The 23,408-nt window shown below is 35.5% G+C and overlaps 2 protein-coding genes across 2 annotated transcripts; one reads left to right on the top strand and one right to left on the bottom strand.

Moving 5' to 3' along the window:
• Positions 1–71: 71 nt before the first annotated feature.
• On the bottom strand, positions 72–4,101 carry LOC132166700 (probable glucan 1,3-beta-glucosidase A). The gene is made up of 8 exons (XM_059577569.1): positions 3,733–4,101; positions 3,484–3,603; positions 3,180–3,371; positions 2,838–2,993; positions 2,578–2,747; positions 2,290–2,439; positions 461–813; positions 72–372 (listed from the first exon to the last, which is right to left on the bottom strand). The coding sequence occupies exons 1-8, from the start codon at positions 3,916–3,918 to the stop codon at positions 191–193; spliced, it is 1,509 nt and encodes a 502-aa protein (XP_059433552.1). The 5' UTR covers positions 3,919–4,101; the 3' UTR covers positions 72–190.
• A 4,919-nt stretch (positions 4,102–9,020) lies between these two features.
• On the top strand, positions 9,021–16,675 carry LOC132165918 (serine carboxypeptidase-like 50). The gene is made up of 4 exons (XM_059576632.1): positions 9,021–9,233; positions 9,694–9,790; positions 12,937–13,627; positions 16,528–16,675. The coding sequence occupies exons 1-4, from the start codon at positions 9,021–9,023 to the stop codon at positions 16,673–16,675; spliced, it is 1,149 nt and encodes a 382-aa protein (XP_059432615.1).
• The last annotated feature ends 6,733 nt before the right edge of the window (positions 16,676–23,408 follow it).

The raw sequence follows: 23,408 nt of genomic DNA, 5'->3' as shown, positions 1-23,408 counted from the left end.
CACTCCTATGCCCCAGTACGTATAAGAAAGTTACAACAGTGAATTCTGGACGCAAATAATTAATATGATATTAAACTTGCACCTAATTTCTTGGTGTACAAGGCATTATCATGACCTAATTAAGCAAAGGTATGGTATTATTTAAAATCGTAATAGTGAAACTACTATAGCAGTCATCATGGCTAGGAATCTAGAGCTTTATATAGTTATTTTCAATCATCCATTTGAGGCTCCAGTGTTGCGCTCCACATTTGTAAGCCCAGTAGGCCCATCCAAAAGTGGCACGCCCGTAGACTTGTATTTGAGCATTTGCAAATCTCTGGTAGTCTTCCATTGATGCTCCACCTTTTGCAAATTCTGCAGTCCATTCCCCTGCAAAATCCCCCCCAACCACATGCAGATTATGAAACTATATATATTTTAAGATCATGAGCAGTAATTAAATGTTTACTGCACATACCAACAAAGGTGAGGGGGCCATTGGAAGTTGTCACAGTTTGGAGGTCCGAGGCTCTCTGATTGTTGATGTAATCGATGTTCTGTTGCACATCCATGTTGTTAAACATGTCGGAAAAGAGATTGTAGTAATGCACGTCAATGACTGCCAGATTCAGGTTTCCAGCAAATGAGAGTAGCTCCTTTGGATCAGCTTCTCCCAGTCGGTTTGAGAGGATCACATAAGCACTTGAAGTGTACTTTCGCACAGCATCATAGCCTGCTTGGTAATAGTTTTTAAGGTCGTCTAGAGTGACACCTGGTGCAACAGGTTCATTCATTAACTCTATTGCTGCAAGACTTGGATTGTTGGCATATCTGCACAGAAACAAGGCCTGTCGTCTTAGGAAACATCCAAAAATATGTCACTTTGAATCACTGATAAGCGCCGAATGTTGCACATTCAAGCCCCTTAATTTACATATGTTAATTCCTTAGCATTGTTATTTGTTTGATTTTGTTTTGTTTTTGAGTTTCAGGTTTCATTTGACAAACCTTTGGAAATTGGACTTAAAAAGACAAAAAGCTGAGCATTTTGGAACTAGGATCAAGCGCAGCACTCCTGGGATTGAGCGCACATGCGCTCGAGCATCTGCAACCAAGGATCGAGCGCATACCTGCGCTCGCGCGCACACCAGCTAGGCTCGAGTGCACTGAGCTCGAGCGCACCAAATCTTGGATCGAGCGCACATGAGCGTATAGTGCACGGCAAGAATTCCTCTCCAGCATGGACTTGGATTTCAGTCTCCCAATTGGACTGGGAGACTGCTCTCCGGTTTTCTCAGGGTTTTTAGGGTTCTCATAATCCCTATAAATAGGGCTCTAAACATTGTAAACAGACACACTGCTTCTAGAGCAAAAATTCAGTAAAATAGTCTATGGAGCTTAGGAGATCATGAGCAGCTAAACCCAATTGTGGGGTATTGATGTAGCCCTTTCCAAGCATAATGGTTTGATTGTATTTAATTTTTAGTCTTTCAATTTATGCATGTGATTGTATAACTCTGAGGATTTCTACAATTAACTTCTGTTCTTCATATTAAATGCAATTGTTCTTTAAATTCCAATTCAATATTAGTAAAATTTTTATCTTGTCTTAGAAATTATTTTACTATTATTGAACTCAAATCATTCTTATTTTCAGTGATTATAAGAATGATGGCTATACAATGGTTCTTAATTGGCATGCAATCAATAGGGTTAGATAGGCCATGCCTAGGGAAGACAGATCGTACTACACCCTAGTTTAGTGTAATTTAGGTAGACGGTCCGTGCCAACCGAAGATGGGTTATGCTATTCCGTTGATTGTATGAAATTATTTTTATATGTTTTATTATAACATGCATAAAATGAAGTGCTAGAATTAAATATGGTTAACTATTGATGTGCGGATTGTGGTGAAGTCAATACCCTACTCTTTCTCTCATACATTTACTTCTTTTATTTCCGATTATTTTATGCACTTCAAATTCACACAAACAAATCATTCTCTTTTAATTAAGTTGATTTTAATCTTTTAAATTCTGATAATTAAACCTCTTTAGTCCTTGAGGTTCGACACCCTCAATATAGCCCTATCCTACGGGATTCGTTCTATTGCGAGTGGTAATTTTTATAATTGATATTTTTGGTCACAAAAATACCACATCAATCACCACTCCCACTTATCAGATTAGAAGTTCTGAGTTTGAATTCTTTCCACGTGTTAGAAAAATTTATCTCTTCTTATCAACTGAAGCTTATAGGATAAGTAGTAATTTATCATGGTAAAAGTGAAATTTAGTTTACTAAACCTTTGTGCTAGGAAGTCTATGACTGCTACTGTATCCTGTATATTTGAAGCTCCCCATTCCTGATATCCGTCTCTTGCCCCACTGTGATCATTTCCATTTTGGGATCCTTGAACTGCATGTAGGTCAACAATTACTTTCATCCCATATTTCCTGCATTATTTTTCAGAGAAATAATCATTTTACAGTAATGTTACAATATTTGTTCTGGATAAGTCAAGTTTGCAGCCAAAACATATATTAATAATCATCCCTTTTGTAGTCATGACATGATTGAGTAGTACTACTTACTGTGCCCATGTGAAAGCATTGTCCAAGGCTTGCAGAGAGCCCCCAACAAATGGCTTTGGTGGTGTTGGATCTTGTGCAATCCACCACCCAACAGGAATTCTCACTGCATTCAGACCATTTGATGACATGAATCTGAAATCCTCGTCTGTGATGTAAGTGTTCCAGTGATCCTGGGAAGCAAAGATATATACATTTTACATATTAACATGTGGATTTGCTGAACTCACCAACATGCATATCTTAGTATATTAATCCAATACCCTCATGACTTGAGGAGCTCTATCTGGGCCATAACCATTCGTGATTTGATATTCGCCTTGCAAGGTCTTGACGATTGTCATTTTGAAGACAGATGGATTACTATCTTCCCAGCCTGAGCCTCCATAATCAGCAGTGACCAGTGTTTCTGATTGTGCCTAATTAAAACACATAGAAGCACCATAATCAGTTGTCTTTCAAATGGATTTAACATAATCCCAAGTTTTCTACTATTTTCATATGGTTTAAGATGCATTTCGCCATCGATCTATTAAATCACCACTTATTTTAAAAGTTAATTAAGTTTATAAGAAAAAATAAAATTAAAAAAATTTAATTAGTACCTGAAGGAATAACCCATTTGTTGCCTTTATGCGAACTCGGTTTGGATCATCATCATTCCTAATGATCTCAAATGTTTCAGAGTTTCCAGGTGCATTTGAATCTGCTCTTGCTTCGGTTCCCTGGCTTGCCAACCCTACAAATTGCTTGTTGAACACTCTAAAGTTGAAAGATGAGTCACTGACCCTCCACAACTGCATCATGTTATTGAAGACAGAGGAGTGTTGACTTGACGAGGGACAATTAATGCAAGAGTATAAATTTATGTTTTGCTTAAATACTAAATAATTGTCTGGAAGAACATACCCTGAAAGTTTCCCAACCAGAGGCTGAGGGACGGTTAGAAACCACATTGGCTCCACCACCATTTTCTGCAGATAGATACTTCTGCAGATTTGTTGACATGAATTGAACTTGAGTTCCATCCTGCCATAATATCAAATTAAGAGTTAGAATCAGTGATAACAGATAATATATTCTTCAAAAATAGACACACAAAATTAGAGTTATATGTCTGCAATTCTAATAGATTGAACTATGAAAAGAACTCTATACCAGAAGATCTTTGTTGGTAATTCCATCAAAGAGAGAAGGCTTCATCCATCCCTCAATAAGAAGCCAATCTCCTAGATTCACAGCTTTAAATGGCAGATTGGAGTTTGCAGTCTGTGCAAGGGAAGGAGATAGAACACATGAAAGGAAGAAAACCAAATAAAGGTTCAAATAAAAGCAGGAAGCCATTTTTCCCACTTGTTGAGAAAAGTAAAAGGTTAATTTATATATAGCATAGATGCCAAACTTGTTTGGAAATGTCAAACATTAACACTGAAATGTTTCCAAATCTTATCGAATGGACTATTCAAACTCTCGGGTCAAAGAGGTTATGACGGGGAAGGTGACTCAATAATCAATGGCTTGTGTCTTCTTTTGCGGTCAATTCATTTAGCAGAACCTTCCAGCATCTTGTCAATGGAAATATGCAGGAGCCTTCTCTGGCATCATTTACTTGTCGGTGGTGCAATGTGTTGTACTTTTGGATAAATGGCAATTATAACACCGTGTTGTACTTTTGGATAAATGGCAATTATAACACCGTGTTGTTTAAGTAGCAATCCAATTGAAAATTAGTGTGTAAACAGCAAAAAAGGTCCGTTTGGTAAAAAAAAAAAAACATTTTTTTTCACTTGTTTACTCTAAAAAGCTTAAAACTGTGTTTCGGATAAAAGTTGAAACTGAGAATTTTTCTAAAAAGCTCTTTCAAGCTTTTGCTATTGACAAAATCTCTCTATTTTTCGACACAATTTCGAAAATGGTCTAAGTCCACGTATTGGATTTACAATTTAGGTTGATCTTGAGAAAGCTTAGTACATAATACATTTTTAACACGTTTGTTAATGCTACAACAGTAGATGGCAACTGCGAAATTTAGTAATTAAAGCAAGAGAAATGTTAGTTCTTATTTTCCTACACCTCTCTTATCCATCTCCATACAACTAAGGGTGTTCAAGCGGTTATAACCAGCGGTTATTGTCTTTAACCGCTAATTGCAACCGCTTTGGGCAATTATCAATTTTTAATAACTGCAACCGTTTAGGTGGTTATTTTATAACTGGCGGTTAGCAGTTATTCAATCCAATAACCGACGCTTTTTATATTGGCTTTTGGGCTTTTTAAATGTTTTGTGCCTTTAATTGGCTTATTTTTTAGGCTTATTTTACGCGATATACCTATTTTTTGGGACAACCAATGTTTTTGAATAAGACTTGGCCCAAAACTTTTCATACCACATTATATATTTCACAATTCACATACATAGTCATGTTTATATATATATATATATATATATATGAAGGCGATTATAACCATCTCGCCCTATCCCCCTAGGTAGTTAGCGATTTTTAGTAACTGCCTAATAAAGCGGTTAGCGGTTATAAGCGATTAACGGTTGGCGGGTCAGTTATAACCGCCCCGTTTGAAACACCCCTACATACAACAAATATGCAAATTTATCATTAAATCCACTTACATGTGAGCCTCACATATTTAATGGTCGATTTGGCTCATGATTCATTGATTGATAATTGATTTTCTTGGTTAGCCCCCCTCAATGATTGAAATTAGGCTTGATAATTGATTTTCTAGGTTACCCCCAACAAGGGAATTAGGCCAAAACGGCATGTCATTTAAGGGATGTAATGGGTAGGTGAAATGGCATGGATTTTTGGTAACAAGCCATAATATTGTTTGAGTAAGCATTCAATTCTTAAAGGATTTCGCCATATAAAACGTGTTTAGGCCGGAAATCTTTGCATATGATTAGAGAGACCAAGAAAATGGAATTGTAATGGAAAGTATAAACTTTTGTGCTTGTTTTTGTTTGAAAGGATTACTAATTAGCGGTGCAAGATTTATTCAACCATTGCATGTGCCAAAATTAGGTTTCATTTTCTTGGTAAAAAAAAAAATCCCTCCTACTGAGGGAATTTTTGGCCAAACGTCCTTTTTGGGTAAGACAAATCATAAGGAAAGGGATAAGGAAGCGGTTTGATATCTATTAGAGCATTCACAATGGTTTATGTATATTTTTATGCAAAATGGTTAATCAAAACCTACTTTATCTAGTTTAGCTAATAAGTTCTAAAAGACACCATACATCCGATTATCTTTTTTTTTTTTTTTTATCAATATCATTTAAATTTTATTTATTTTTATTTTTAATAAGGATTGTAGTTTTTCTAAAGATCATAACTTTTTGGAAAAAAGAGACGTGGAGAAAGAAATAATAGGAGAAAATTTTGGAAAAAGAGAGGTAGAAGAGAAATAGTAAGATAAAATAAAATGTCTCCCCTAAATAGTGCTACTACATGTAGCATTTATTTTGGCTAATCCAATGTGAGTTTTTTTTACAAATCTGATTAGCTATTTCAGATAAAAGTACCATTTGGCTCATTTATTGTTAGTGCTCTTAGTTTTGAAAAATGATATTTGTTCATCTCTTATGCATCTTTTATCCATCTCCATCTATATTTTTTTCAAATCCACTATTGAATTTCTAAGATTCACAAAATGCTATTAATCTTCTTCTTCTACTTGGGACCTAATCGGACAGAAAAAATTTCTTCAAATTCAGTCTATAAAATTAGAGGAATGATAGAGACACAACTTTGGCCCAATTTTTCTCTTATATGGTCATTTTAAAAAATAAATAAATAAAATGAAGCAATAACATCCTATGTAATCCTTTTTTTATTTAGTATTGTTTTTTTTTAAAAAAAAAATGGTATTTTTCTTCAGAAAAATAGTCATTTTTTTTTAAATGGTCATTATTCTGAAGAAAAAATATTGTTATTTTTTTTATTTTTTATTTTTTAAAAAAGTACCTTCTGTTCAAATGAAGAGGATCTTTGTCCTCAAGGACAACAATATGATAAATAAGAAAAAGACCAAAATAATTAGAAAAGAAAGTTAAAGAGCAAAAGAGATGGGACGGATCAATATGAAAAACATAATAAAAAACATGAAATTTAGATATTTTTGCATAAGGCTCAATCGACCAAGAATCGAAGGTAGTGTTTGATAAACAACGTTACACTTCCACACACTATATATTCACCTCATTTTTTTTAAAAAAAAAAAATTCAACATCAAAATATTCTCATTTTTTTATATCACATCATTCATTTTTTATATTATATTATTTTTTTTTTACTACTATTCAAATAAAATAAAAAATATTATAAAACAAAATTTTTTCACTTTCTAATACAATTTTTTTACTTTTATATATCAATTATTATTTTATTTTTATTTTTTTATTATGAACAGTACCTTATAAAGTTGATGTTACGTGCCACATGTCAATGGGGGCGGCGGACCTACAGCATACCTTGGGGGTCTATTGCAGCCCAAAGCATTTCTAAAAGCCTATATATATATATATATATATATATGATGTCCTTATAAGGGTCCAACAAGGTTTTCAGTACCGTCTGTTATTAAGTTTGACCTTTTTATTTTGTTGGGTATTCTATTGGCTGCAGGTTTGAGGAGATGCCTACAGACAGATTTGTTGAAAGCAGGTACTTGTTCTTGCCTTCTCTCATTGCAAATTTAAACTGTTAATTTGCGCTTGTAATAAGAGGTTCTGGATTTGTACCTTTATCTGGTCATTCCGAAGTTGAATTTCGTGTTAGTAACTCAAGGACTTAGGTGGTACATGAAATGCATTATCAAAACATATTTTAATGTGTTATAATTCTGAACAGTGGATGAGGTACACAAGGTGCTGTATGATATATTCCTAAATGTGCATAGAAGAACTTGTCTTTGAACATAATTTTCAAAGCCTTCACAACCTCCTTTTAGAAATATTCTCTTAGTAACGTGACAAGACACAATATATATTCTTTTGAAGTGTTTTGAACAGAGCAATGAACTTAGATTACCAAATTTGCATTCTAGGTTTTTTTTTTTTCTTTCATTCTATGCTTCGTCTGCCAAATTTTTCTTCTCATGCTTTCTTCCCTAAGTTTCTAGTTATTACATTTCGTTACTTGAAAGGTCCAATTTGCCAAATGCACTTTTATACTCATCTCTGTTTCATTTACAGCTTCTGGAACTTTGACGCCCTGTTTCAGCCGCAGCAACATCCTGCCCGTGATGCATATGGACACATTCTGCCTGAAAGGTTTGTGGACTTGCTTTCTTGTACTGCTACATCCGGATTCCTTCTATTCATTAAAAAAAAAAAAACATCCGGTTTCCTTCTGATTATCACTTGTCATTCACATGCAGCTCCTTCCACCACAAAGGAACTGCCTGAAGATTATGTTGAGAGGGTGAAGCGTGTTCATGAGTCTGGCGGTTACGGGTCACGGGGGTATGACATTTTCATTTATATGTAGCTTTAACTTAAAAAAAATGGTTAATAACTTTTTTGGTACTTCGGTTCTAACCTTTTTATTTTTTCTCCTTTAAGTTTTAAAACATAACAAATCTAGTACCTCACATATGGGAAAAGACGAAATTACTACCTCTGTTAGTTCCGTCAGTCCCAATTAACGGAAGTCCACGTTATTTACGTTTATATCGCGACACGTGTCCTAAAAAAATTAAAAATAATTGAAAAATAACAAAAATAAAAATTAAACCTAAAAAAAAAAAAAAGGAAAAAAATAATTTAGCCCATCAAACTACCAGCTATTGTCATTTTATCCCCCTAATGTTCAAAAAGTGATAAAATAGCCCCCAAGCTATCAACCAGTTGCAATTTGACCACTCCGTTTGTCATTGCCGTCAAATTTGATGGAACAGCCAATATTATGTCGTTTTGACAAGGTTAAGTTACTAAATGCCATTTTGAAAAAAAAAAAAAAAAATCAATTTAAAAAATGCCCCCCAAAAACGACGTCGTTTTGAGGAAAAAAAAAAACGGTGGTTTAGGGGTGGCTTGCCAACCACCCCATAGCCCATGGGGGTGGCTGGGCGGCCACACCCAGGCCTGTTGGGGTGGCTGCCCGCCGGCCATCCCATAGGCCATGGGGTGGCCGGCGAGCCATCTTTTTTTTTTTTCTCAAAACGAAGTCATTTTGGGAGGCATTTTTTAAATTGATTTTTTTTCCAAAATGGTATTTTAGGAATTTAACCTTATCAAAACAACGTAGTATTGAATTTTTCATCCTATTTCACGGTAATGACCAACAGAGTGACCAAATTACAACTGGTTGGTAGTTTGGTGGACTACTTTATCACTTTTTGAACATTATGGGGCTAAAATGAAAATGGTTTCTAGTTTTGGGGGCAAAATTATATTTTTCCCAAAAAAAAAAAAAAAAGAAAATTCTATGGGTGGCCGGCCACCTCATTTTGGTCGAGCCACCCTCATTTTCACTTTTCAATTGGCTCGTAAAGGGATTAATCTGATCTTGGTGGGTCGGAATCCGGACAAGCTCAAAGATGTTTCAGATTCGATTCAAGCCAAGTACGGTAAGACCCAGATCAAAACCGTTGTTTTGGACTTTGCTAGTGATCTTTCTGGGGATGTTTGCCGCCGCATAGTAAAGCAGTAGCAACAGAATAAGCAAAGTGGAAGTTACCACAATTTGCACAACAAACACCCAACTCTTCCACTCATCACTTGCACCATCCAATCCCACGGCCGAAACCGCACCGGTCCACACCACAATCCCTGCAAAACCCTCAAAAAAACAAGAGCAAAGAAAGCGCAACACCTCTCATCCCCTTCACCAAACTCGCACTCTACCTCAATGGCTCGAACCCCCACCTCGATTCCACCACCACAATCATAGAAACCAGGGACCAAATCACTTGCAAATACACAAACACCATAATCAAAGCAACCAACAAAACCCCACTAAACGTTACAAAATAAGGTGAAGAATACTCAACCTCATGCCCCAAAAGCTCCATCGCTCTCACGACCAAGAACAGGAAAAGCCCAAAAGCAATACAAATCAGAGAAACGATTACCTGGAAAATGATGACTATTAACAATAGAGGAAAGAAGGAAGTGAACACGGACTTGATGGCGGAGATGAGCTTGACGGGTCGGCCATAGAAGTCGTGGTAGACACTGAAGGTGATGGAGCTGATGGCAAGTAGAGAGAAGGCACAGATGAAGAGGGAGCAGAGGAAATAAAGGAGTTCGTTGTTGGAGAATATGGGCTCTTGTTGATGATGATGGAGGTGGGTATGGAAATCAAAAGGGTGGGCATGAAGGAGGACTTGGGTGTTTTTGGGGAAAGGATCGGTGAGGAGGTGGAGGAGGGTTGGGTAGACAAGGGAGAAGGAGAGAGGAAGGAGGAAGAGTATTGAGAGCGCCTTTTTTTTTAAAAAAAAAAAAAGTTTAATTTTTTTAATTATTTTAAATTTTTAGGACACATGTCACGATATAAACGTAGATGATGTAGACTTCCGTTAATTGGGACTGACGGAACTAACAGAAGTAGTGATTTCGTCTTTTCCCATATATGAGGTACCAAATTTGTTATGTTTTAAAATCTAAGAAGGAAAAAATAAAAATATTAAAACCGGTGTACTAAAAAAGTTATTAACCCTAAAAAAAAAGAAAAAGGTCATCTCTTAGTCAACTAGGCAACTAGAGAGAGAGAGAGAGACAAAAAAAAAAAAAAAAAAAACTTTACAGAAACTTCATAATCGTAGATGACAGAACTCTTAGAACTAGTAACACTATCCCCAAGAGGTAGCTCAATTGGCTGGAACCACTAGGGCTGGGCACGGGTCGGGTCGGGTATCGGATTTTTTTCCACCCGACCTGCACCATGCGGGTTTGGAATTTTCCAACCCACCACCCGAGCCCAATGACCAAGATCCGCGCGGGTCGGGTATTTGCGGTGCGGGTTTAACAGCTGCGAGTCTTGCGGGTTTGCGGGTTGGGTCGGGTTTATTGGCATGGCATTTTTAAAATTTTTTTTATTCAATTTTTTGGGCTAGGCCACACCTATATGGGCTTTTTTTTTTTTTTTTTTAATTATTTTTGAACCAGAGTATGGGCTTTTTGTTGGGTTTAAGCCTAAAAGGCTACACCTCTAATGATATTTTGGCTTCTTTTTTTTGGCTTTCAATCTTTCATAAAAATGATATTTTGGCTTTCATAAAAATATGATTAGCTTTCTTTTTTTTTTTTGAAAAGATGAGGAAAAAAACAAACAAAAAAATTACTTAACACCCATAATTTATAGTTACATCAAAGCAACAACAAAAATTCTTTACTTCAAACTAAAATCAACAAAACCCAACAAAATGCAACTTCAAGTAAAATGACTAATCATCTAGAAGACAACTTCAACTTCAAGTCTAGAATGCAACTTCAACTTCAAGTCAGTGAAGTCACTGATCATTCTCAAGTAACTTCAAAAAGATGAGGAAAAAAACAAACCAAAAAATTACTTAACACCCATAATTTATAGTTACATCAAAGCAACAACAAAAATTCATTACTTCAAACTAAAAGCAACAAAACCTAACAAAATGCAACTTAAAGTAAAATGACTAACCATCTAGAATGCAACTTCAACTTCAAGTCACTAATCATCCTCAAGTAACTTCAAAAAGATGAAGAAAAAAACAAACCAAAAAATTACTTAACACCTATAGTTTATAGTTACATCAAAGCAGCAACACAAATTCATCAATTCAAACTAAAAGCAACAAAACCCAACAAAATGCAACTTAAAGTAAATGACTAATCATCCATAATGTAACCTCAACTTCAAGTCCAAAATGCAACTTCAACTTCAAGTCACTAATCATCCTCAAATAAAATGCTAATGTTTTTCAAAGTTACTTCTACAAAGAATGAAAAAAAAAAAAAAAAAAAAAAAAAAAAAAAAAAAAAAAAAAAAAAAACCATTACGATATCAATTGAAACCAATAAATGAAATTTGTAAATAACAAAATATATTAAGCAAACTAAAATGAATAAATGATGAAAAAATTGACCTGAATCAAGCTTATAACTTTCAGTATCATCAACCATATATAAGTCAGAATTTAGGGGCTTTGATCTTAACCAATTTTGTGAACATATAAATGCTTCAACCGTACTTGGGGCCAATGAACTTCGAAAAGGATCCAACACACGTCCTCCGGTCCTAAAAGCCGACTCTGAAGCAACTGTTGTAATGGGAATAGCTAACACATCTCGTGTTATTTTGGCAACTATTAGGAATTTGGTTGAGTTCACCTCCACCAATTTAAAATATCAAAATTCCCATTCGCTTTTTCAACATCCTCCATCAAATATTGATCCATCTCCGATTTGTTTTCAATATCACTTTTAGAAGTTAGGTACTTATGAAACTTATTCATGAAGTAGAGGTTAGCATTTTCATTTTCTTTTATTTTCATTGAGGAACCTTGAGGCAATCCACTACTATGTAAAACTTGAGATAAACTCTCTCCGGAGTTGTAGTGATCATATAATTTGTTAAGGATTGACTTCAATTTTTTCTTCATTTCATTACATCTATCAACACCAAGAACATCTTTGAACCAATATTCTAAAGACACCAATTTGGTTCGTGGATCAAGTATAACCGCAACAAACATCATTAAGTTAACCCTATCATTGTTCTCAAGATCCCCTCAATATTTATTGTACTTCGCCATCATCTTCTCCGCCATAGCACTCAATACATAATCACCATTATCAATATACTCTTGTAAATGTATTTGAATGCTACAAATTTCTTGAAAGTACATATTAGAAGTACAATACAAAGACTCCGAAATTCAAATTGTTGCATCATAAAAAAGTTTGAGAAACTTGAGAAAAATCTTAGGGAAAAATATAAAAAAGCCCCTCAAACTACCAGCCGTTTTCGATTTAGCCCCCTGATGTTCCAAAAGTCATAAAGTAGCCTTCCAAACTACCAAACTTTTGCATTTTGGCCACTCCGTTAGTCAAAACCGTTAGTCTTGACGGAAACCACGAAACGACGCCGTTTTATGAGGGTTAAGTTACGAAAATGCCCTTGTGTATTTTTTTTTTTTTTTAAGCAGGAGCAAGGAACCCTAAGCAAAACGGTGCCCTTTTTGCTTAGGGTAAGAGTTGTATATTTTGATTTTATTTTGTTTAGTCTCTCCTTCACGCAGCCTCTCACCCGGTCCCCTCCTTCACCCAACCCCCTACAAGACTGGCACGCCGATCTTCGGCTTCCCGTTCACCCAGCCCCCCCACACGGTGCGCCGCTGGTTGACGAAGGCATGGGTGAACAGGAAGCCCAAGAGACCAATTTTCTATTGCTGGCCATCTTTTTGCTGCGATCACTTCGTTTATTGAATTAGACCATCTGTTCAAGTCTTGCTCGCTATACTTCGCAAGTGAGAGTTATGCTGGGAAGTTCGTTCCAGCAATTGGGTACCATATTTTGAAGGCGAATGCTTACTTGCCGGCGTCAAAGCGGGTGAACTTGGTCGACGTCGCTATAGGGAACAGGTTGATGGATTCGGTGAACCAGGTTTCTACTCACACTGTGAATGCTTACTACTCTGGTTTGATCAATGAGAGGCAGAGAGATGAGTTGGAGAAATTGCAGAGGGAGGCAATTAATCTAACCAAAATGGGCAAGTGGAGAGAGGCAACAAACGCAAGAAGCCACGTTCTGAGTATGTTGCAAAGAATGACAGGGCTGGCGACATTGCATGATCTTAGCAAGAAAGATCACCCGTACGAAACGGAAATAGTTTTTGATTTTTTAAGGAAAGGAGACGTGAAGAAGGCTTTGGGAGTGAAGGAAAAGTTGGTTCAAGACGTGTGCAGCGATGATGTGGCGGCTGCTCTGCACGACAATTTCATGAAGAGTGTGAAGTTCATGGTGGAATTTTTGGTGAAGAGGAGCAAGGTTTTGCTGTATGAAGGGCATCTGGATATGAGGGATAGTGTGGTTTCAACGGAGGCATGGGTGAACGGGAAGCTGACGATCGGTGTGCCAGTCTTGCGGGGGGCTGGGTGAAGGAGGGGACCGGGTGAGAGGCTGCGTGAAGGAGAGACTAAACAAAATAAAATCAAAATATACAACTCCTACCCTAAGCAAAAACAGCGCCGTTTTGCTTAGAGTTAGGGAACCCTAAGCAAAACGACGCCGTTTTGCTCCTGCTTTAAAAAAAAAAAAAAAAAAAAAAAAAAATACACAAGGGCATTTTCGTAACTTAACCCTAATAAAACGACGTCATTCCATGGTTTCCGTCCAAACTAACGGAGTGGCCAAAATGCAAAAGTTTGGTAGTTTGAGGGGCTACTTTATGACTTTTGGAACATCAGGGGCTAAATCGAAAACGGCTGGTAGTTTGGGGGGGCTTTTTTATATTTTTGCCAAAATCTTAATACGACTCCAATCAGCACAAGCAGGAGGTCCCAAACCATTTTTCTCATTCTTTTCCTTAGTCAATGTAGGCTTAAAGATCTTATCAAGCTCTTCCATAAGTTGGAAAGCAGCTCGACATTTTTCAGCACCTTCCAACATCAAATATGTAGAGTTCCATCTAGTGGGAACATCAAGACACAACAAATCCTTAAAATCAAGTTGTTCTCGTTCAATACAAGCCTTAAACTTGTCAAATCTTGCAGATGAAGACTTCACATACTTCACTGGACTTCTAACCCTCACAATGGACTCATCAACCTCTTTCAAACCATCAGTCACAATAAGATTTAGTATGTGTGCACAACATCTGATATGCATAAACTGACTCTCTCATATGGCGCCATCCTTATTACTAATTCTCCTCTTCACAAACTCCAAAGAACCATCATTGGTAGAAGCATTGTCAATTGTGATAGTGAAAATGTTACGAATACTCCACTCAAGCATGCCGACAAAATATTCTCCCCAATGATATCAGCTTTGTGATTAGGAATTAAACAAAATTTTAAAATTCTTTTGTGTAAATTCCAATCACTATTAACAAAATGAGAAGTGATTACCATGTAATTAAGTTTTGAATCGAAGTCCACATATCAGTGGTAAGACAAACCCGAACCCCATTTGCCATAAACATTGCCCTTAACTTTTCCTTCTCAGACATGGAGAGCTTAACACAATCCTTCATCACAATATAACGAGAATGAATTGAAAACCTAGGCTTAACTATATTCATGAAATCCCGAAACCCTTCACCTTCCACAAACCTAAATGGCAACTCATCCTTAATTATCATCTTAGCAATTGCTTCCCTTATTTTCGCAACATTGTATTTAGTAATTACCAAATTACCAACAGATCCTTCTCCCATTGCCATTTGGCCTTCCCTCTTACTCTCAAAACTTAACTTTAATTGTGACTTATCATCTTTATCAAACCTACCGGGATATTTTTTGCAAGTATTCCTCAAATGCCCAAGCATGGCATTTGTACCATGCTTTCTAATGTGACAACTAAACAATTTGTTACAATACTTGCATTGTGATTTAGGATCCTTAGGATCACCCCCCTCTAACTTGGTAAAATGTTCCCACACCATTGATGTTTGCTCAAATTTTTTAGGTTTTGGTGGGAGCGCTGAACTAGGGTTAGGAATAGATGACACAGAACTAGAACCAATAGCACTACTTGAATGACCATCCATGAGTCTACAATAAGTGGAAAAAAAAAAAATCAATACTACATAATCAGATCATAAATTATTAACAACTAACAAGAATCCTTAACAAAAATTGCTTATCAAAATAAAACCCTAACAAGAAAATCAAACCCAACATAATCAGGCCATAAATTATTAACAACTAACAAGAATCCTTAACAAAAACTGCTTATCAAAATAAAACCCTAACAAGAAAATCAAACCCAACATAATCAGACCTTTGCAGAACTTATTTCACAGCTCATATCAGAGTTTTCTAGCATAGAGAAGTCTCAATTAGTTATATCTTAATTAAAGCATTGACAAGGAAGAAGGGTGCATTTTACATGGAGCATTCTAGGATTGAAGAGGAAAACTTTTCTGCCCCACTACATTTCAATCACTTGATTGAAGAGAGGTAATGGAATAAAAGAGACAACTTTTTCCATATATATCCACTAGTGTATATTACAAGTATTTACTGCATTTCTTATTGACATCTTATAACACAAAAAGAGGGAAAAAAAATGGTAATCAACTGTCAATGTTTTAGATGTCCTACATAAACAGGCTTTAGGCATAATCATTAAGGTTTCCTAGGGCAAAAGTGAAAAGCAAGTCATGAACCTCAATGGACTAGCAGATACCATAATCCCGATTCAAGCACATGACATCAAACTAAACCACTCAATCACATGGTTTTAAAATAGGCATGCAGAAAATGCACACACGCATTTGCATATATGTATATCCAAGAAAAGATATCTACATTGATAATCTGAAGAACTCTAATATTGGAGAGTCAAACACTCAAACCTATTAACCATAACAAAAATTTTGAGCTGATGTAAACATTAATTAATTACTAAAAATATGATAGAAATACATATATGTAGTAAAAGTATGGGAGAAATATTACAAGAAGCAGATTCTTGAAAATCTAAGTTCTAACATTTATTCTGACCAAAAAGAAAGAAAAGAAAAAAATATAAACAATTCTTTCTTCATATATTTTCTAGTACTACCCAGAAAAGGAAATCATTTGATAATATTTCTTTCTTTCCTTTCATTTCATCTTTCCCAAGAACCAAACAGAAAAGAGAGAGAGAGAGAGAGAGAGAGAGAGAGAGTGCCCTTCTTAGATCGAGAGGCAAGAGTGAGAGATCGAGAGGTGAGACTCGAGAGTGAGATGGGTCCGATGGGAGATCGAAAGGTGCGGTTGTGTGATGCGGGGAGTGAGATGGGTCCGACCGTCCGATGGGAGATCAAGAGGTGCGATGACTGCGGTCGACAGTCGTACGCTGCGGGGAGTGAGATGGGTCCGATGGGAGAGAGGTGTAGTCGACGGTCGTGCGATGCGGCTGACGGCTATGTTGAGGACTTGAGGGCTGGGTGAACCGTGAAAGGGAGAAAGGCCGAAGGGTTATGGGTTTCTCAAGTGTCTAAGGTTTTCTACTTTTCTTTTTTGTGTTTTAGGAGCGAGTAGGAGTGGGTCGGGGTGGGTACCCACATAAGAAATATTAGTAAACCCGAAACCCCCCCCCGCCCCGCACAGGTTGGATATTCTCAACCCAAACCCACAAAAATACACACTGAACCCGCACTAGGCGGGGGGGCAGGCGGCCCGGGTCGGGTCTTTGGGTTGGGCAAGTTTTTGCTCAGCCCTAGGAACCACGCCTAATGAAGCGGATGTCATTAATTCGAATCTACATCCCCTTTCTTGTGCGGACATGTTCCAAAAAAAAAAAAAAAAAAAAAAAGGACTAGTAACACTAAGACTTTACAAAAAAAAAAATAAATAAATAAACCTATAAAAAACAAAAGGACAAATAAAAGATAATAATATTAAAATTAATTAGTGTGTTTTAAGAGGTAGGTATGAAATTTATTTGGCAGCGTGAGAACTAGGCGTGTCTTTTTCAACCAATGTACTAATTAAAATGCAACACTTTTAATTTTATTTTTTTTTTAAAAAAAAAAAACAATTAAATAACTTTCTTTTTTATTGTGTTCTTTTATGTCTTATTCTAATTCATTTTTTGTTTTAGTTGTTTTGCAGCATTCGACTAACTCCAAATGCTAACATTTGCTTTTCTTTTACCTAAATAGTAAATACACACAAATGCACATATAGTATCCTAGTGGGTTAGTGGGTATGGGCCGTGTGACTTAGTGGCTAAAGATTAAAACTAACATTTGCTTTTCTTTTACATAAATACGCACAAATGCATGTACTTAGAGAAATTATAAGTATTAATGTATTTATATATGTTTGTCTCCTTACACTAAAAATCCTGGTTTCGCTCATGTTCATCTCCATACAACAAATATGCAAATTCATCATTAAATCCATACGGTTTACATGTGAGTTTCACATATTTAATAATAGATTTTTTTTAAAAAAAATATGGACAATAAATATATAAGAGAATGACACCAAACACATCTTTTAAAGCAATGCAGTGGAAAGCGGCTCAGGTTTCAATGATTATTTTTGTTTGAAAGGATTACTAATTAGTAGTGCAAGATTAATTCAACCATTGCATATGCCAAAATTAGGTTTCATTTTCTTGGTCAAAAAAAAAAAATCCCTCCTATTGAGGGAATTTTTTGGCCAAACGTCCCTTTTGGGTAAGACAAATCATAAAGAAAAGGGTAAGGCGGCGGTTTGATATCTATTAGTTTTGAAAAATGATATTGAGAAATGATAGGGAATCAAACAAATGAACCAAAAAAGAAATTTAAAACTTACGTGGCAAGAATTACATTTTTTTTTTTAATTATATATATATATATATATATCAAATTTTCTCATACTTCTTATGTGGACCACCAATACAATGCATCCAAGTACAGTCGTATCTTGAAAAGCCCAAAGAAGTGACGAACCTATAGTCCAGAAAATCTATCCCTAGGACCTATGACTCCCCAAGTCTACGGCCCATGTTGCATCCAAGTACAATCAACCACATCTGCATTATTGTTATTCAATTATTTCAAGAAACTTTTTTGTACTTTGCCAAGGAATTTTTTACGACCTCTAAACTTTTACATTTCGCTGTAATATTAAATTAGAAGGGCAGTTTCCTTAAATTTTCTTTTCTATTTTAAATATAGGAATTTTTTTTAAAAAAAATCACACCTTTGGCCCTTGCTAGTTGCTTCCCTGATGATCTAAGAAAACTCAAGAATGTGACCCCTCTGATTTTAAGTGAAATTGACGTAAAGGAAGACTATGGTAATTAATTAAATAGTAATGTTTTTGATTTTGCAAGAATAAGTGTCTTCGTCTTTTATTAAAAAAGCTAAAAATAAGCCCGCAAGTTAAAAAATAAATAAAACTCCGCAGAGTATTTGAGAGAAAATTCTCTAATTTAATTGATTTAGTTTTACAAAATAAGCAAGCCTACTTATATAAAAGAAATACTTGTAGAGAAAGTAAACTTACTTATAGTAGAGAAAGTAAATCTAATCGTATTAGAAAAGAAAAATAATTAAAGCAAATATAACCTTATTAAGAAAATGAAATAAAGTCCTAATAAAATAAAATAAAATTCTAATATAAAATTGACAATCAACGGGAATTATGACAATCTTTCCTTATGTACTTCCATTGTCTGAGAATAGATAAAATTCTGATCAAGCGGCGTTGCTCCAATATTATTTTTTGATATTTTTCTTATTTTTGTTTTTATTGAAAATATAGGTAAATATCGTCCTACATCAGACACCCCTACTTGAAAAAAAACTCGTCCTCGAGTTTTCTTTGGGACATGACACGTGTAGCTCCTCCAAAGAAAAGTATTTGGAGAAATCTACATAGATAGCACCAAGATACGATTTTTCTTTTTTGTCTACTTCCAGAAAAATTCCTCCGACGATTTCTTCATGGATGTCATCTTCAACTTCACCGTTTTCTTCAAAAAAATCATCAATTTTTGTGGTGATTGTGATGAGTTGTACTTGCAGTGGAGGAGGCGATAGCTGTTCTTCCGTTGATGTATTCGTTGGAACCAATGATTGTGGCTGTACATATTTTTTCTCAGACGGCAACTCCACTTTTTTAACCAAATTAGTAGCTTTCACATTTCTTTCACTATAATTAATATTCTCTTCATAGGCGGAGTGCCTATTTGGAGATTTATGAATATGGTTACGGAGATGTCGAATCAGACTTGCATCATCGTCAATGAACTTGTCAACATAAGGAAACTGAACGGGTTTCACTCGGATTTCATAGTCATCTTTGGCATCACTATCCCTATAATTCCAAAGGGAACCCATCTGCATGCGTTCAAACGTCTCCCACATCTGGCGTATCTCCTGTATTACTGTTTGCCGAAACTCTTGAAATTCGGCTCTCGAAGGAGCCTCTGATCGCTTGATGTATTGTTGGTAATCGGATCTCGAAACAACATCTCTCTCATTAACGGCATTATTATAGAAGTTGTAGTATAAGTTGGCCATCGAATTCGGATAATGCTGGCTCGGATACCCTCATGAATTTGGCTCTCGAAAGAGTCCCTCCCCTACAAGTGACGTTGTTTGAGAAGTTTGTCATTGTTGCGCTGATTGGCCATGAACAGAATAAAACCTGCTCTGATACCAACTGACGTAGCAAAAGACTAAGGTGACTAAACAGAGCAGCGTCTTTGATTCTGTAAGGAGAAGCATCTTCGTCTTCTACCAAAAAAGATAAAAACAAGCCCGCAGGCTAAAAGAACGATAAAACTTTGCAGAGTATTTAAGAGAAAATTCTCTGATTTGATAATAATTCAATTGATTCAATTTTACAAAATAAGTAAGCATATTTATAGAAGAGAAATACTTGTAGATAAAGTAAATCTAATCCTAATAGGAAAGGAAAATAATTAAAGCAAATTTAACCTTATTACAGAAAGGAAATAAAGTCCTAATAAAATAAAATAAAATCTTAATACAAAATTGACAATCAGCGGGAATTGTGACAATCTTTTCTTTTGTACTTTCATTGTCTGAGAACGGATAAAATTATGATCAAGCGGCGCTGCTCCAATATTTTTTTTTTTGATATTTTTTTTTATTTTTATTTTTATGAAAAATATAGGTAAATATCGTCCCACATCATAAATAAAGCAAAGTTATTTTATGATTAAAATTTTATATTTGTTTATTGTATTTAACCATAAACATAATAATATGATAAATTTTATTATGACGTTATTTTAACGTCATAAATGGATAGAGGAGAGGATCCTTCTCCCCAAAGGCAAGATTCAACATCAGTTGACTTAAATGTCCAGTTGCTATTGTACAGCACTGTTGTTCACGCTGCTGTCACCGCCAGTTTCTGAGAGCGAGTGGGGTCCTCGGTCCCCACCTACGAACACCATCCAATCGTCACCGTATATATACCTCTCTTGGGACTTGGAAGTCCAAGAATACCGTACGTACAATACAGAGAGCTAGACGGCGCGTGGGATATGGGGTAGAATAATATCCGTGAGTCTTGGCTGATAAACATAGTAAGGTTGAAAAGTTTTGATGCGATTTGTTAATTTAACATAATGCCAATACAAAATTAATATATTAAGACTGTTTTTTTAATGATGGAAAATTTCTCTTTCGTGTATTCCGGCTTTGTTGACGGGTCGACTCCAAGAAATTATTTATATTCAAAGAGATTTAAACCGTAAACCTCATGATCTTATATTTTACACGTATGTGACATAAGTGCATGGCAATTTTTTACACTACTCACTGTTAAATTACTAGTTATTCCAAAGCTGATAAGAAGAGGTAAATTTACTTACTTAATCATTAAGTTAACATTTTTCCTCACGTTTGGGTTCAAATTCTCATTTTAATAGGTTAGACCCAACACATAAAATATTTAATTTAAATGGGAGGTCATTTGACGGAATGAAGGTTCGAATTTAGAACTTTTAGCTCTGATACCATGTTAAATCATCAGTTTTCTCAAACTTAACACAAACTCAAAATGAAATTAATAGATTAAGATTGGAAAAGCTCGCTCATTTAATAAAATAAATCAGATATTGATTAACAGATAATTTGAAACTCATATACAAACGCCCGATGGAGCAATAATGAAGAAAAGAGTTAAGGAGGGGAAAGCGATGGGGGGTGCATGCATCGGTGAAAACGTAGTGTTTGTGTATGGTGCAGTAAAAAGCAGGCGGGGTCTGAGAAAGAAGTAGCTGCAGGCTTGTGAATTGACGGCACCTTCTAAGATTTCCCATTGGGGACGGACCTACGGATGGCAACTGCAACAAACCAGTCAGGAACTCAGGCTCAGTTCTCGTGCCTAGCTCACTGCTCCATCCACGTGCAGAATACTACATACACGTTTTTGTCCATACATGGGTTGGGAGTCAGTTCCAGACCCCCTTAATGAGGGAGGTTAGAGCTATGAGCCTTAGCCTGAACCAGGGGCTTTGGGTTGCGAGATTTCTTGCGTGTGCTGTGCACTCAAATGGGTTAAGTTCTCGTATATCAATAATGGGATACCTCTGTTCTACTTGAAGGTATATGAAGATATACGTCGGTGTTAATTTCTAGCTGTTTGTGTCTTGGGCAGGGGTTCTATTTCTATTGCATATACTTCTAAACTTATGATTTATCTTTGAAGAATTTTGGGTTTGTTTTGATATTTGTTTTAAGAGGTGTATTTTGTGTTTTGGTTTAAAATATATTTTGACGCAATATAAAAGTGAAAGATGGTCGAATCTCGAACGCTATGCACATTTGCAATAAAACACACATAGTTAGGGTTAGCGGGCTAGGTTTATGAGCAAAAACCAATGGGAAGCACTCCTGGTCTCGGGGCTTGACTTTGTCGATTTTCTTTAAAAGATGAAAGATGTTTTGAGTGTTTTTTTGTAAGTGTTTTGTATTGAAAGATGTTTATTAATGTTTTTTTTTTTTTTTTTTTAAGTTATATATAAAAGACCACTTTTTTTATATCTTGGTAAATGACGAATGCATCATATCATCTTTAATCATTCAAGTATGAAGAAGAAATTAGGACTATATTTGTATATTTGTTTCATGTATAGCAAAAATAAAGGCATGTCGTGCATAAAAAAGTCTAATTATTAGGGTTGGTAAAGACATGCCATATTGCCGCTGGACGGAACATACCTTTAATTAACTTTGAGGAGTCAAAATCCGTGACAGTTTTACACCCAATGGACTCAGACATGTTCCTGCTTTTATCGGACTTGTGCTGCTGCAGTTGACATGGAGGTTTGCTAACGGGTCAAGGAGAAAATTCAGATTCAAAAAGGAAACAAAAAAAAAAAAAACAAAGACAAGAGCACAAGAGTCCAACATATATCCAGCTCTATAATATTCGAGGACGAAAGCTTGATGTTTCCTTTTCATTTGCTTTTAATTAAGGTTGTTTTTGTATCATTTTGAAATATTGTCAATGGGGGTGGGGGGCATATATATAAAAACAAGTAGATTCGAGGAGGAACCATATCTATTTGGTGCTTTGTAAATTGTAATGGACGATAAATCAATAAGTCGTCCATCTACAAAAGGTAAAGGCATAATCATAGATTCATAATCATTCAACTTATGGACCTATTTGCCCTATTAATTATTGTCCTTTTATTTAACGGGAAAAAACCTCCTCTTGATCAAATGATGACAGTATATATGCTTTATGTTAGAAGGTAAATGGTATAACTTGATTATAAAGACTCATGAAAAATTTGTAATATCATATCAATGAAGATCTAGAAGAAAAAAACACAAACAAGTAAACAATTGAAAGAAATTGTTCTGTGCAATTATACTCATCACTCTATAGAAATTTATATATATAAAATAAAAAATAAAAAAAAAGTTCACATACGTACGTACCTTCCTCAAACTACTACATAATTATTAATGTTTCTTTCAAACTTTTAATTGGGATAATATCCTCTAAAACTATCAAAAAATTGATAATGTTCCTCCAAGCCCAGCAGAAAGATAATAATGACCCTATCCTTTAGTCAATAAGACAAAAATACTTTTATTAATTCGGGAAAAAAAAAAAACCCTTTTTCTTTTAAAAAAAAAAATGAAATTCCCACAACACTTTTTTCATTTTTTTTAAAAAAATATTTTTAGTTTTA

This window comes from Corylus avellana, chromosome ca11 (assembly GCF_901000735.1).
Source record: "Corylus avellana chromosome ca11, CavTom2PMs-1.0".
NCBI classification, from domain to species: Eukaryota; Viridiplantae; Streptophyta; class Magnoliopsida; order Fagales; family Betulaceae; genus Corylus; species Corylus avellana.
The sequence above is the reverse complement of the archived record's forward strand: the minus strand, read 5'-3'. Positions and strand labels throughout refer to the sequence as shown.

What these genes read in the sequence shown, in the direction of transcription:
- LOC132166700 (XM_059577569.1), bottom strand. Translation starts at nt 3,918, where the DNA reads ATGGCTTCCTGCTTTTATTTGAACCTTTATTTGGTTTTCTTCCTTTCA. An exon ending in TTACCAACAAAGATCTTCTG is followed by an intron (nt 3,604 to 3,732) that starts GTATAGAGTTCT and finishes ATATTATGGCAG; the next exon opens with GATGGAACTCAAGTTCAATT. An exon ending in TGGCCCCCTCACCTTTGTTG is followed by an intron (nt 373 to 460) that starts GTATGTGCAGTA and finishes GGGATTTTGCAG; the next exon opens with GGGAATGGACTGCAGAATTT.
- LOC132165918 (XM_059576632.1), top strand. Translation starts at nt 9,021, where the DNA reads ATGGGTGGCCGGCCACCTCATTTTGGTCGAGCCACCCTCATTTTCACT. An exon ending in GGGATGTTTGCCGCCGCATA is followed by an intron (nt 9,234 to 9,693) that starts GTAAAGCAGTAG and finishes TATTAACAATAG; the next exon opens with AGGAAAGAAGGAAGTGAACA. An exon ending in TCAACGGAGGCATGGGTGAA is followed by an intron (nt 13,628 to 16,527) that starts CGGGAAGCTGAC and finishes TGAGATGGGTCC; the next exon opens with GACCGTCCGATGGGAGATCA.